General features: G+C 43.5%; 1 protein-coding gene across 3 annotated transcripts in view; it reads right to left on the bottom strand.

Moving 5' to 3' along the window:
* The window catches only part of LOC140205711 (guanine nucleotide exchange factor VAV3), a 374,002-nt gene that overhangs the window by 235,920 nt on the left and 124,152 nt on the right, over positions 1-13,930 (bottom strand). For all 3 annotated transcript variants that reach the window (XM_072273243.1, XM_072273245.1, XM_072273244.1), the window contains 2 exons: positions 9,952-10,020; positions 9,513-9,616 (listed from right to left, as the gene is read on the bottom strand). In XM_072273243.1, the coding sequence (XP_072129344.1) occupies positions 9,513-9,616; positions 9,952-10,020 (173 nt within the window). The remainder of the gene's footprint in view (positions 1-9,512; positions 9,617-9,951; positions 10,021-13,930) is intronic.

Genomic DNA, 13,930 nt, shown 5'->3' with positions numbered 1-13,930 from the left:
AGAGAGAAAAGATGAAATATGAAGGTAAGCTAGACAATAATTTAAAAAAGGATGCAAAAATTTATTTTCAGATAAGACCATAAGAAATAGGAGCAGAAGAGGGCCATTCGGCCTATCAAGTCTACTCTGCCATTCAATCATGGGCTGATCCAATTCTTCCAGTCATCTCCACTCCTCTGCCTTCACCCCATACCCTTTGATGCCTGGGCTAATCAGGAACCTATCTATCTCTGCCTTAAATGCACCCAATGACTTGGCCTCCACAGCCACATTTGGCAACAAATTCCAAAGATTTACCACTCTCTGACTGAAGTAAATTCTCTGCATCTCTGTTCTAAATGGACATCCTTCAATTCTGAAATGGTGTCCTCTTGTCCTAGTCTCCTCTACCATGGGAAATAACTTTGCCATATCTAATCTGTTCAGGCCCTTTAACATTCAAAATGCTTCTATGAGATCCCCTCTCATTCTCCTGAACTCCAGGGAATACAGCCCAAGGGCTGCCAGACATTCCTCCCACGGTAACCCTATCATTCCTGGAATCATTCTCTGGAATGAATCTTCTCTGAACCCTCAATGTCAGTATATGCTTTCTAAAATAAGGAGCCCAAAACTGCACACGGTACTCCAAGTGTGGTCTCACGAATGCCTTATAGCCTCAACATCACATCCCTGCTCTTATATTCTATACCTCTCGAAATGAATGCCAACATTGCATTCGCTTTCTTCACCACCGACTCAACTTGGAGGTTAACCTTTAGGGTATCCTACACAAGGACTCCCAAGTCCCTTTGCATCTCTGCATTTTGAATTCTCTCCCCATCTAAATAATAGTCTGCCCGTTTATTTCTTCCACCAAAGTGCATGACCATACACTTTCCAACATTATATTTCATTTGCCACTTCTTTGCCCATTCCCCTAAACTGTTCACATTTTTCTGCAGGCTCTCTGTTTTCTCAACACTACCTGCTCCTCCACTTATCTTTGTATCATCGGCAAATTTAGCCACAAATCCATTAATCCTATAGTGCAAATCATTGGTGTACATTGTAAAAAGCAGCGGTCCCAACACCAATCTTCGTGGAACTCTACAGGTAACTGGCAGTCAGCCAGAATAGGATCCCTTTATTACCACTCTCTGTTTTCTGCCAATCAGCCAATGTTCCACCCATGCTAGTAACTTCCCTGTAATTCCATGGGCTCTTATCTTGCTATGCAGCCTCATGTGCGGCACCTTGTCAAAGGCCTTCTGAATTTCCAAGTATACCACATCTACTACATCTCCTTTGTCTACCCTGCTTGTAATTTCCTCAAAAAATTGCAGTAGGTTAGTCAGGCAGGATTTTCCTTTCAGGAAACCATGGCCTCTATTTGGTCTCTATTGTCATGTGTCTCCAGGTACTCCGTAATCTCATCCCTAACAATCCAACAACTTCCCAACCACTGATGTCAAGCTAACAGGTCTATAGTTTCCTTTCTGTTGCCTCCCACCCTTCTTAAATAGTGGAGTAACATTTGCAATTTTCCAGTCATCCAGTACAATGCCAGAATCTATCGATTCTTGCAAGATCATTATTAACGCCTCCGCAATCTCTCCAGCTACTTCCTTCAGAACCCAAGGGTGCATTCCATCAGGTCCAGGAGATTTATCCACCCTCAGACCATTCAGCTTCCTGAGCACCTTCTCAGTTGTAATTTTCACTGGAGATACTTCACTTCCCTGATACTCTTGAATGTCAGAATCAGAATCAGGTCTATTATCACTGGCATGTGACATGAAATTTGTTAACTTAACAGCAGCAGTTCAATGCAATACATAATCTAGCAGAGAGAGAGAAAAAAATAATAATAAACAAAGTACAACATAATAAATAAACAAGTAAATCAATTACGTATATTGAATAGATTGTTTTAAACTGTGCAAAAACAGAAATACTGTATATTAAAAAAAAAGTGAGGTAGTGTCCAAAGCTTCCATGTCCACTTAGGAATTGGATGGCAGAGGGGAAGAAGCTGTTCCTGAATCGCTGAGTGTGTGCCTTCAGGCTTCTGTACCTCCTACCTGATGGTAACTGTGAGAAACGGGCATGCCCTGGGTGCTGGAGGTTCTTGATAATGGATGCTGCCTTTCTGAGACACCGCTCTCTGAAGATGTCCTGGGTACTTTGTAGGCTAGTGCCCAAGATTGAGCTGACTAGATTTACAATCTTCTGAAGCTTCTTTCGGTCCTGTGCAGTAGCCCCTCCATACCAGACAGTGATGCAGCCTGTCAGAATGCTCTCCACGGTACAACTATAGAAGTTTTTGAGTGTATTTGTTGACATGCCAAATCTCTTCAAACTCCTAATAAAGTATAGCCGCTGTCTTGTCCAGTAATCTTCAGATGTCTTCCACTGTGATGACTGATGCAAAATGCACATTCAGTTCCTCTGACATCTCTGCGTCTCTTATTACAATACAGTATTGCCAGAGTCATTTTCTATTGGTCCTATATCTACCCTCAACTCTCTTTTACCCCTTATATACTTAAAAAAGCTTTTAGTACCTGCTTCCTTTCATAATTCAGCTTTTCCTTCTGAATGACCTTCTTTGTTTCCTGCTGCAAGTTTTCAAAAGCTTCCCTGTCCTCTATCTTCCCACAAGCTTTAGCTTCCTTGTAGGCCCTCTCTTTTGTTTTTACTTTGGCTCTGATTTCACTTGTCAGCCACGCCAATGTCCTTCTTCCATTCAAAATTTTTTTTCTTATTTGGAATATATCTGTCTTGCACTTCCCTCATTTTGTGCAGAAATTCCAGCCATTTCTGCGCTGCTGCCCTTCCTGCTAGTGTCCCTAGGCCAGTTCCCCTCTCATGCCATTGTAATTTCCTTTATCCACTGAAATACCAACACACTGGGATTTAGTTTCTCACTCTCAAATTTCAAAGTGAACTCGATCATACTGTGATCACGCTTCTCTAAGGGTTCCATAACCTTAGGCTCTCTTATCACCTCCAGATCATTCCACAACACCCAATCCAGCACAGCCGATCCCCTAGTGGGCTCAACAACAAGTTGTTCTAAATAGCCATCCCTCAGATATTCTAAAAAAATTCTCTCTTGAGGTCCAGTACTGACCTGGTTTTCTCAATCCACTTTCATGTTAAAATCCCCAACGATTATCATGACATTGCCCTTCTGACGTGCCTTTTCTATCTCCTGCTCTAATTTGTAATCCATATCGTGGCTGCTGTTTGGAGATCTGCATACAATGTCCATTAGGATCCTTCTACCCTTGCCATTTCTTAATTCGGCCAGCTGGTGGCGTAGTGGCATCAGCGCCGGACTTCGGAGCGAAGGCTCCTGAGTTCGAACCCAACCGGCTCCCCTGGCACGCTTTCCATCCGTGCTGGGTTGAGCGTCCAGCCAGCAACTCGACCTCGTAAAAAAGATATTGCCTGCTACAGAAACATCAACAGCAAAAAGTTGATGGCCTACGCTCTCTCATGAGTTTAAAAGGCAATTTCCTATTTCTTAACTCATCCCGTAGAAACTCTTCTCCTTCCAATCCTTTCTCATCCCTTTCTAATGATATATTATTTCTTATACACAGGGCCACACCACCCCCTCCGCCTACTAACCTATCTTTCTGATTCATCATATATCCTTGGACATTCAACTCTCAATGGCAGCCAGCCTTTAGCCAAGTTTCAGAGATGGCAACAACGTCTGTAGCTGAATTTCAAGATTGTCCATTTTATTTCTTATGCTGTATGCATTCAAATACAACATTTCCAGTCTGGTTGGGTGTTGCTTTCTGTTTTAACTGCACCATACCTCTACTGCCCTGTAAGTCATCCCACTAGCTGGGATTATGCCTCACCTCCTGCCAGATATATAAAGAGTAAAAAAAGAGATGAGAGTATATATTTGACCACTGGAAAATGGCGCTGGAGAGGTTGTAATGGGGGACACAGAAACGGTGGATGAACTTAATATATATTTTGCGTCATTCTTCGCTGTGGAACAAACTAGCAGTATGGGAAAAATCCAGAAGTGTCAGGGGACAGAAGTGAGTGTCATTGCTATTACTAAGGAGAAGGTGCCTGAGAAGCTGAAAAGTTTGAAAGTAGATATGTCACCTGGACAAGCATTTTATTTCAGGGTTCTCACTGATTCGAATGAAGGAGCTAATTTATATTTGCGCTTCGGGATGCATTAAACGGTTTGAAAATGTTGCTGCCATGCAGGTGAACTGAACCTGACACCTGGTTGTCTTCAAGTCTAGACATTTTTTATAGAACAGTGCAGGCTTCCCAGGGTATTCTAAGTTCAACTGTTTAGTTATTGGTTTAGCAGATAATCAAAAATTACAGGCAGACACATAGAAACATAGAAAACCTACAGCACAATACAGGCCCTTCGGCCCACAAAGCTGTGCCGAACATATCCCTACCTTAGAAATTACCTAGGGTAATCCACAGACTTCTATTTTTCTGAGCTCCATGTACCTGTCCAGGAGTCTCTCATATCCTCCTCCACCAGCATCGCCGGCAGCCTATCCATGCACTCACCACTCTCTGCATAAAAAAGTTACCCCTAACATCTCCTCTGTACCTGCTTCCAAGCACCTTAAAACTGTGCCCTCTCATGCTAGCCATTTCAGCCTTGGGAAAAAGCCCCTATCGACATGATCAATGCCTCTCATCATCTTATACACCTCTATTAGGTCACCTCTTATCTTCTGTTGCTCCAAGGAAAAAAAGCCGAGTTCACTCAACCCATTTTCATAAGGCATGCTCCCCAATCCAGGCAACATCCTTGTAAATCTAATAGATACTTTATTAATCCCAAAAGGAATTACAGTGTCACAGTAGCATTACAAGTGCACAAATATACAAATATTAGAAGAGAAATAAGAAAGAATAAAAAATAAGTTACCTTGAACAGTCTGACAGTATGGGGTAATCTCTTCCCGGCTATAGGTTGACTTCATTATAGAGACTAATGACCTCATATAGCGCTCTTTGGAGCAGCACAGATGTCTTAGTCTACTACTAAAAGTGCTCCACTTTTCAGTCAAGGTGGCATGCAGAGGGTGAGAAATATTGTCAAAAATTGCCAGAATTTTCCATAGGGTCCTTTGTTCTATCACAGTCTCCAGCGTGTCCAGTTTGGCTCTGGCTGTGTGCCAGAGGTCGGTGAGTGTCAGGGAGCAGGAGCGAGTGCCATTGCTATTACATAGGAAAAAGTGATAGGCAAACTTAAGGATCTTAAGGTGGATAAGTCACCTGGACCAGATGGACTACATCCCAGAGTCCTGAGAGAGGTTACTAAAGAGACAACAGATATATTGGCATGGTCCCAAAGGACTGCAAAATTGTAAATGTCACTCCATTCTTTAAGGAGGGAGGAAGACAAAATAAAGGAAATTATAAGCCAGTTAGCCTAACCTCAGAGGTTCATTATTAAGGATGAGGTTTCGGGGTACTTGGAGACAAATGATAAAATACGTCAAAGTCAGCTTGGTTCAGTATAGGGAAATCTTGCCTGACAAATCTGTTAGAATTCTTCGAGGAAGCAACAAGCAAGGTGGACAAAGGAGAGGTAGTAGATGTCATTTACTTAGATTTTCGGACTGCATTTGATAAGCTGCCTCACATGAGGTGTATAAGATGATGAGAGGCATTGATCATGTGGATAGTCAGAGGCTTTTCCCCAAGGCTGAAATGGTTGCCACAAGAGGACACAGGTTTAAGGTGCTGGGGAGTAGGTACAGAGGAGATGTCAAGGGTAAGTTTTTACTCAGAGAGTGGTGAGTGCATGGAATGGGCTACCGGCAACAGTCGTGAAGGCAGATACGATAGAGTCTTTTAAGAGACTTTTAGATAGATACATGGAGCTTAGAAAAATAGAGGGCTATGGGGAAGTCCAATAATTTCTAAGGTAGGGACGTGTTCGGCACAACTTTTTGGGCTGAAGGGCCTGTACTGTGCTGTAGGTTTTCTATGTTTCTAAAATCCTATGGTATTACAGGAAAGATACTGGTATGGATAGAGGAATGACTGACATACAAGAGACAGCCAGTGGAAATAAAAGGGGCCTCTCCTGGTTGGCTGCCAGTGACTAGTGTTGTTCCTCAGGGGTCAGTATTGGGACCACTGCTTTTCATATTGTTTGTCAATGATCTAGAGAGTGGAATTGATGGCTTTGTATCAAGGCTTGCAGATGATACGAAGATCGGTGGAGGGACAGGTGGTGCTGCGGAAGCAATGCAATTGCAGCAGGACTTGGAGGCACATGATAAAATGGGTCAAAGTCAGCATTGTTTCCTCAAGGGAAAATCTTGCTTATAAATCTTTGAAATTCTTTGAAGAATTAGCAAGCGGGAGAGATATAAGAGAATCAGCGGATGTTTTGTACTTGCTTTTTCAGAAGGCCTTTGAGAACTTGTCACACATGAGGCTACTTAACAAGTTAAGAGCCCATAATATTAAAGGAAAGATACTAGCATGGATAGAGCATTGACTGATTGGCAAGAGGCAAAGAGTGGGAATAAAGGGAAGCTTTCCTGGTTGGGTGCCGGTACCTAGTGGTATTCCACAGCTGTCTGTGTTGGGACCACTTCTTTTTACATTATATGCTAATGCTTAGTTTGACAGAATTGATGGCTTTGTGGCCAAGTTTGCAGACGAGACTAAGATGGATGAAGGGGCAGGTTGTTGTGAAGAAGCATAGAGGCTGCAGAAGGACTAGGACAGATTATGAGAATGGGCAAAGAAGTGGAAGCTGGAATACAGTGTCAGGAAGTGTATGGCCATGCACTTTGGTAGAAGAAATAAAAGTGTAGACTATTTTCTAAATGGAGAGAAATTTCAAAAATCTGAGGTGGAAATGAACTTGGAATTCTTTGTGCAGAGTTCCCTAAGGGTTAATTTGTAGGTTGAGACAGTGGTGAGGAAGGCAAATGGACTATAACATAAAAGCCAGAATGTAATGCTGACGCTTTATAAGGCACTGGGTGAGGCCTACTTGGAATACTGGGAGCAGTTTTATGCCCGTAATTTGAGAAAGGATGTGCTGACATTGGAGAAGCTTCAGACAAGGTCCATGAAAATGATTCCAGGATTGAACGGCTTGTCATATGAAGAGCATTTGATGGTTCTGGGCCTGAACTCACTGGAATGAGGGGAGGTCTCATTGAGATGTATCAAATGTTGAAAAGCCTCGAGAGAGAGTGGTTTTTGAGAGGATGTTTCATGTGGTGGGGGAGTCTTAGACCAGAAGACACAGCCTCAGAATAGAGTAACATCCATTTGGAATGGAGATAAGGAGGAGTTTATTGAGCCAGAGAGTCATGAATCTGTGGAATTCATTGCCACAGGTGTTGTGGAGGTCAAGTTATTGTATATATTTAAGGCAGAGGTTGATCGATACTTGATTAGTCAGGGAATGAAGGGATTCAGGAAAAGGCAGGATATTAAGGCTGTGAGGGAAGATGGATCAGCCATGATGAAATGACGAAGCAGACTTGATGGACTGAATGGCCTAATTTTGCTCCTATATCTTATTGTCTTAGGATTGGGGGGTAGAGTGTGCAGTGGATAGCAAGGATGTCTATCATATCTTGCAGCGGGATCCGGACCAGATGGAAAAATGGGCTGAAAATGACAGATAAAATTTGATGTAGATAAGTGTGAGGTGTTCTAACCAGGGTATATCTTACACAGCGAGCTGTAGGAAACTGAAGTGTGTGGTAGAACAGAGGACTGTGGGAATATAGATCGATAATATCTTGAAAGTGGCGTTACAGGTAGGTAGGAAGGAAAGCTTTTGGCACATTGGCCTTTATAAATCAATGTACGGAGTGCAGGAATTGGGATGCTATGTTGAAAAATTATCTTGGCAAAGCCTAATTTGGAGTATGGTGTGCAGTTTGGGTTACCGAACTCCAGGAAAGATGTAAATGTTTGAAAGATTGCACAGAAGACTTTCAAGGGTGCTGCTGGGACTTTAGGATCTGAGTTATAGGGAAGGATTGAATAGGTAAGGACTTCATTCCCTAGAACATCGAAGACTGAGGGGAGATTTCATAGACGTATACAAAATTATGAGGGGTATTGATTGAGTAAATACAAACTGGCTTTTTCTACTGAGTTTGGGTGAGACTACAACCAGAGGTCATCAGTTAAGAGTGAAAGTGAAATGCTTAAGGGGAACATGAGGAAAAATTTCTTCACTGAGAGGATGGTGAGAGTGTGGAACCAGCTGCCAGCAAAAGAGGTGGATGCGGAGTCGATTTCAACATTTATGAGAAATTTGGTTAAGTACATGGATGGGAAGGTCTGGATGAAGGTCAATCGAACTAGGCAGATTAATGTTTGAGCTCAGACTAGATGGGTACATAGGCCTGTTTCTGTGTTGTAGTATTCTAAGACTTGATGACTCTATGACCCTCCACCATTGTATTTCTGGAGTTCATGAACTCATGATCGTTATCTTGCTATTCCTCTTTTCAGGTAGCACACAAAATACAGATTGTATTCCTATCAACCTACCTTTTAAACATTGTGACCTACCCACCTCAACACTTCCTCTAGCAGCTTGTTCCATATACTCACCATCATCTGCATGAAAAAGTTGCCCCTCATATCCCTTTTAAATCCTTTGCCCTCTCACCTAAACCTATGCTCACCTAGATCTGGACTTCCTTACCCTGAAGTAAAGACTATTACCATGCACCTGATCTGAGCCTCTTATAATTTTAAACATTTCTGTAAGATCAGCCCTCATTTTCCTTCATTCCTAGAAATAAAGACCCAGCATGGCCAACCTCTCCCTGTAACCCAGGCACTCTGTTCAACTGGGACTGTTCTCTTCCTGGAATACAGGAGGCTGAGGGTTGACCTTATACAGATTTATAGAAATAAGATGGGTTCCCTTCATCTTCAAGAGTCTAAGAGCCTCTTAAAGTTCTTACTGAAAATATTTCAGATGCTGAGGGGGAGATGTGGAGGTGTTTCCACCAGTGGGAGAGTCTCAAACGAGGGGTTACAGTTACAGGATTAGGGGGATAGACATTTAAAACTGAGGTGTCTGGAGACTTCTCATAGAGGGAGGGCAATCTCTGGAACTCTTCACCCCAGTGAGTGTGGAAAGTGGATACTGGTGGTGGGGGGATATAAAGAGGAAGGAGAGAAATGCTAGGGTACTCAGGGTGATTGGAAAACTAGCACAGCAAAGATGCAGCATGAGACTTATCAATCATGAGTGGGGATGACTGGAAGTATTGGATCAGCCCATGATTGAATGGCGGAGCAGACTTGATGGGCCAAATGGCCTGCTTCTGCTCTTATATCTTATGGTCTTATGATTGTATTGGCTGGGAGGGTTGAGTGGCCTCCTCCTGCTCCTATTCTCATCCGTTCTTGTGTGACAGAAAGAGAAAAGCAAACTTAATCTCTAGTTTGGCAATCCTCATAATTTTATCAACAATTCATACAAACTCTAGAAATGGCCCGACCAGAGGAGTTACCTCTCCTTGTACTTGATGAAGACCTGGTAGAGATTCTGCTGATTTTTGGACAGAATAACAGACTTCAGTTCCATATTCAGGTCCCTGTGGACATTAACCAGAGCCTGGGCAGAGAGAGGTAGGATCTCAGCAGTTGTCACAATCAATCTGGTCCTCAGTACATTTTGGTAATTAACTGCACATTGAATATATATCCAGGGAGCTTCAGTATATATTATCTCATACACCAGAATGTATTTATAGTCACATTCTAACGCACACTCATTCTATAGCACAGCTTCTTGCACACTTACTCACTCACTCACTCCTCTCATTTACACACACCAGCACTCACTCCAATTCAGGGCCCGTCACACTCGATCACTCCATTTGTCCTCAGCTCTCCCTCCCCCAATCTCCCATGTCCCTACTGCCCCTCTGTCACTGCTCAAGTCCTCACCTCCATGTTGATGAAGATTGTTTCCATGTCGGCCACTGTTAAATATTGTCTCAATGGGATCATGAAATACTGTAACACAAATACGGTATGGATTGAGAGCCTCATCCAATCACCCCCAGACCCCTGGGTGAGGGTGGGGCCAGCCCTTTAATCTCCTGATTGCCCAGGACATCCCAGGGATGATCCCGCCCACTGTGTGACCACAAATGCAGAAGAAATATCAGGAAATCAGAGAATTAGATTTTGGAGTGATTGGTGTTGGGGGGGTGGCTCATGGATGGGATAAAATTTGGCGGGAGGAGAAGATGGCAGCGCACCGTGCGTGCGCAGCTCTCCGGTGAAAAATGATATCGTATCTGTTAAATAGGGGCCGTGGACAATTTCTGATTTGATGGAGATAGGCGTGAAAGCACAGAGGAACATCTGGAGAAATTTCTGAAATGCCCATCTGCTGCTGTCGTTACTGTGTGGTCGGGAATCTTTCAGAGGGTAGGCCTTAAAATCCCCGGCCTTGCCTCCTTTTGGCGACCAAGAAAGAGGTCGAATCGCTCGGACAGAGATGGTGCTCAGTACTCGGTGTCAGACAGCCAATCAGAGCTCGAAGTTTTCGGATGACTCAGAGTTGGATTGTGGTCGGCATGGCAGGGAGAGTTTTTCTTCCCTCTCCCGTCTGCGTGAGATGTGGGACATTTGAGAAACTTTGAACCTTACTGTGCTCACGGACTTCTTCATCAAGTTATGGTATTGTGCACTGTTGTAACTATATGTATGGTTATGTGGTTTTGTCAGTTTTTTCAGTCTTGGTCTGTCCTGTGTTTTGTGATATCACACCGGAGGAAATAATGTATCATTTCTTAATGCATGCATTACTAAATGACAATAAAAGGGGACTATGTGTCTTCATAATCTAAAAAAATAAATGAGGAAGGCTGGGAAGCGAATTTGTAGGTGGGAGAATCCTAAAGTCGCAGAACAATATAGCAAGGATACAGGTCATTTGGTCCATTGAACCACAGTGGCCATCCAATTTCCTGTATTGGCCTGGTATATCCCTCTGCACCCTACCACTCTTTGAGGAACTCGGCAGGTCAGGCAACATCCATGGAAATGAAGAAACAGTCTACGTTTTGGGCCGAGACCCTTCATCAAGACTGGAAAGGTGAAGGAAGATGCCAGAATAAAAACGTGGGGGATGGGGAAGGAAGACAAGCTAGAAGGTGATTGGTGAAGTCAGGTGGGTGCGAAAGGCACAGGGCTGGAGCAGATGGGATGTGATGGGGAGGAGAGTGGACCATTGGATAAAGGGAAGGAGGAGGGGACCCAGAGTGGGATGAAAGACAGGTGAGATGAGGTAAGAGGCCAGAGTGGGGAATAGAAGAAGAGGGGTGAGTGGAGGGGAAAACATTCTGGAAGGAGAAATCAATATTCATGCTGTCAGGTTGGAGGCTACCCAGACGGAATATGAGGTGCTGCGCCTCCACCCATCATGCCACAAGAGGAGGCCTTGGACAGACATGTTGGAACAGGAATGGAAATTGGCATTAAAATGTTTGGCCACCACGAAGTTCCACTTTTGGGGGATGGAACTGAGCTGCTTGATAAAGTTGTTCCCCAATTTATAACACGTTTCACAAATGTAAAGGAGGCTGCATTAACAGCACCAAATACAATCGACAACCCATGTAGATTCACAGGTGAAGTGTTGCCTCACCTTGAAGGACAGATTGGGACCCCGAATGGAGGTGAGGGAGGCAGTGAATGGACAGGCATAAGGTTTTGGTTGCTTGCAGAAATAGTGCCGTGAGGGAGACTAGTGGGGAGGGATGAATGGACAAGGGAATCACAGAGGGAGCGATCCCTGTGGAAAAGGTGGGGGGGGGGTGAGGAAGAGATGTGTTTGAAAATGGCGGAAGTTGTGGAGAATGATGTGTTGGATATGGAGGCTCATGGGGTGGTGAGTAAGGACAAGAACTCTATCACTGATAAGGTTGAGGGAAGATGGGATGAGTGCAGATGTTTGGGAAATAGAGGAGATGCAGGTGAGAGCGGCATCAATGGTGGAGGAAACGAAAACCTGTTCTTTGAAGAAAGAGGCCATCTCTGATGTCCTGCAAAGGAAATCCCCACCCTGGGATAGATGCAGTGGAGATGAAGGAACTGAGAAAAGGAGACAATGTGAGAAGAGCTAAAAGACCATAAGATATAGGAACAGAATTAGGCTATTTGGCCCATCAAATCCGCTCTGCCATTTCTTCATGGCTGATTCAATTTTCCTCTCAGCCCCAAATTCCCACCTTCTGCCCATATCCCTTCATGCCCTGGCCAATCAAGAATCTATCAACATCTGCCTTAAATAGATACACAGACTTGGCCATCAATAAGTCAAAGACAACATGGTTTCCGTAAAGAGAAATCTGCCTGGCAAATCTGTTCGAGTTCTTTGAGAAGTAACCAGCAGGGTGGACAAAAGAGAAGCAGTGGATGTCATTTATTTGTATTTTCAAAAGGCATTTCATAAGATGCCAGACATGAGGCTGTTTAACAAGATAAAATCCTACGGCATTACAGGAAAGATACTGGCATGGATAGAAGAATGGCCTACAGGCAGGAGGCAGCAAGTGGGAATAAAAGGGGCTTTTTCCGTTGGCTACCAGTGACTAGGGGTGTTGCTCAGGGGTCAATATTGGGACCACTACTTTTCACATTGTTTGTCAATGATTTAGATAATGGAATTGACAGCTTAGTGCCAGAGTTTGCAGATGATATGAAGCTAGATGGAGGGGTAGGTAGTGCAGATTATTATTTAAATGGTGAAAGATTGCAGCATGCTGTTGTGCAGAGGGACTTGGGAGTGCTTGTGCATGAATCGCAAAAAATTGGCTTGCAGGTGCAACAGGTTATTAAGAAGGCAAACAGAATGTTGGCCTCGTTGCTAGAGGGATTGAATTCAAGAGCAGGGAGGTCATGCTGTAACTGTACAGGGTACTGGTGAGGCTGCACCTGGAGTACTGTGTGCAGTTGTGGTCTCCATACTTGAGGAAGGATATACTGGCTTTAGGGGCAGTGCAGAGGAGGTTCACCAGGTTGATTCCAGGGATGAAGGAGTTAACCTATGAGGAGAGATTGAGTCACCTGGGACTATACTCTTCGGAGTTCAGAAGAATGAGAGGGGATCTTATAGAAACATACAAAATTTTGAAAGGGATAGATAAGATAGAAGTAGGAAAGTTGTTTCCATTGGCAGGTGAGACTAGATCTAGGGAACATTGCCTCAAGATTCAGGGGAGAAGATTTAGGACGGAGATGAAGAGAAACTGTTTTTCCCAGAGAGTGGTGAATCTGTGGAATTCTCCGCCCAGGGAAGCAGTTGAGGCTTCTTCACTAAATATATTTAAGAAACAGTTAGATAGGTTTTTACATAGTAAGGGAATTAAGGGTTATGGGGAAAAGGCAGGTAGACAGAGCTGAGTTTATGGACAGATCAGCCATGATCTTATTGAATGGCGGGGCAGGCTCAATGTGCTCCTATTTCTTATGTTCTTATGTAACATACAAGGAAGCCAAAGATAGTGGGAAGACATAGGATTGGGAACCCTTTAAAAATTTGCAGAAGGAAACTAAGAAGGTCATTAGGAAGGAAAAGATGAATTATGAAAGGAAGCTGGCAACTAATACCAAAGAACATACTAAAAGCTTTTTTAAATATAAAAAAGGGCAAAAAAGAGCCGAGGGTAGATATAGGACCAATAGAAAATGATGCTGGAGATACTGTAATGAGAGATGCAGAGATGGCAATGGAAGATATCTGCAGTATACCAGACATTCAAAAGTGTCAGAGAAGTGAAATATGTGCAGTGAAAATTACGACTGAGAAGGTGCTCAGGAAGCTTAATGGTCTGAGGGTGGATAAATCTCCTGGACCTGATAGAATACAACCCTCAGGTTCTGAAGGAAGTAGCTGGAGAGATTGTAGAGGCAT

The sequence above is a fragment of the Mobula birostris genome, chromosome 12 (genome assembly GCF_030028105.1).
Source record: "Mobula birostris isolate sMobBir1 chromosome 12, sMobBir1.hap1, whole genome shotgun sequence".
Lineage (NCBI taxonomy): Eukaryota > Metazoa > Chordata > Chondrichthyes > Myliobatiformes > Myliobatidae > Mobula > Mobula birostris.
This window is presented reverse-complemented; position numbering and strand designations above follow the sequence as displayed.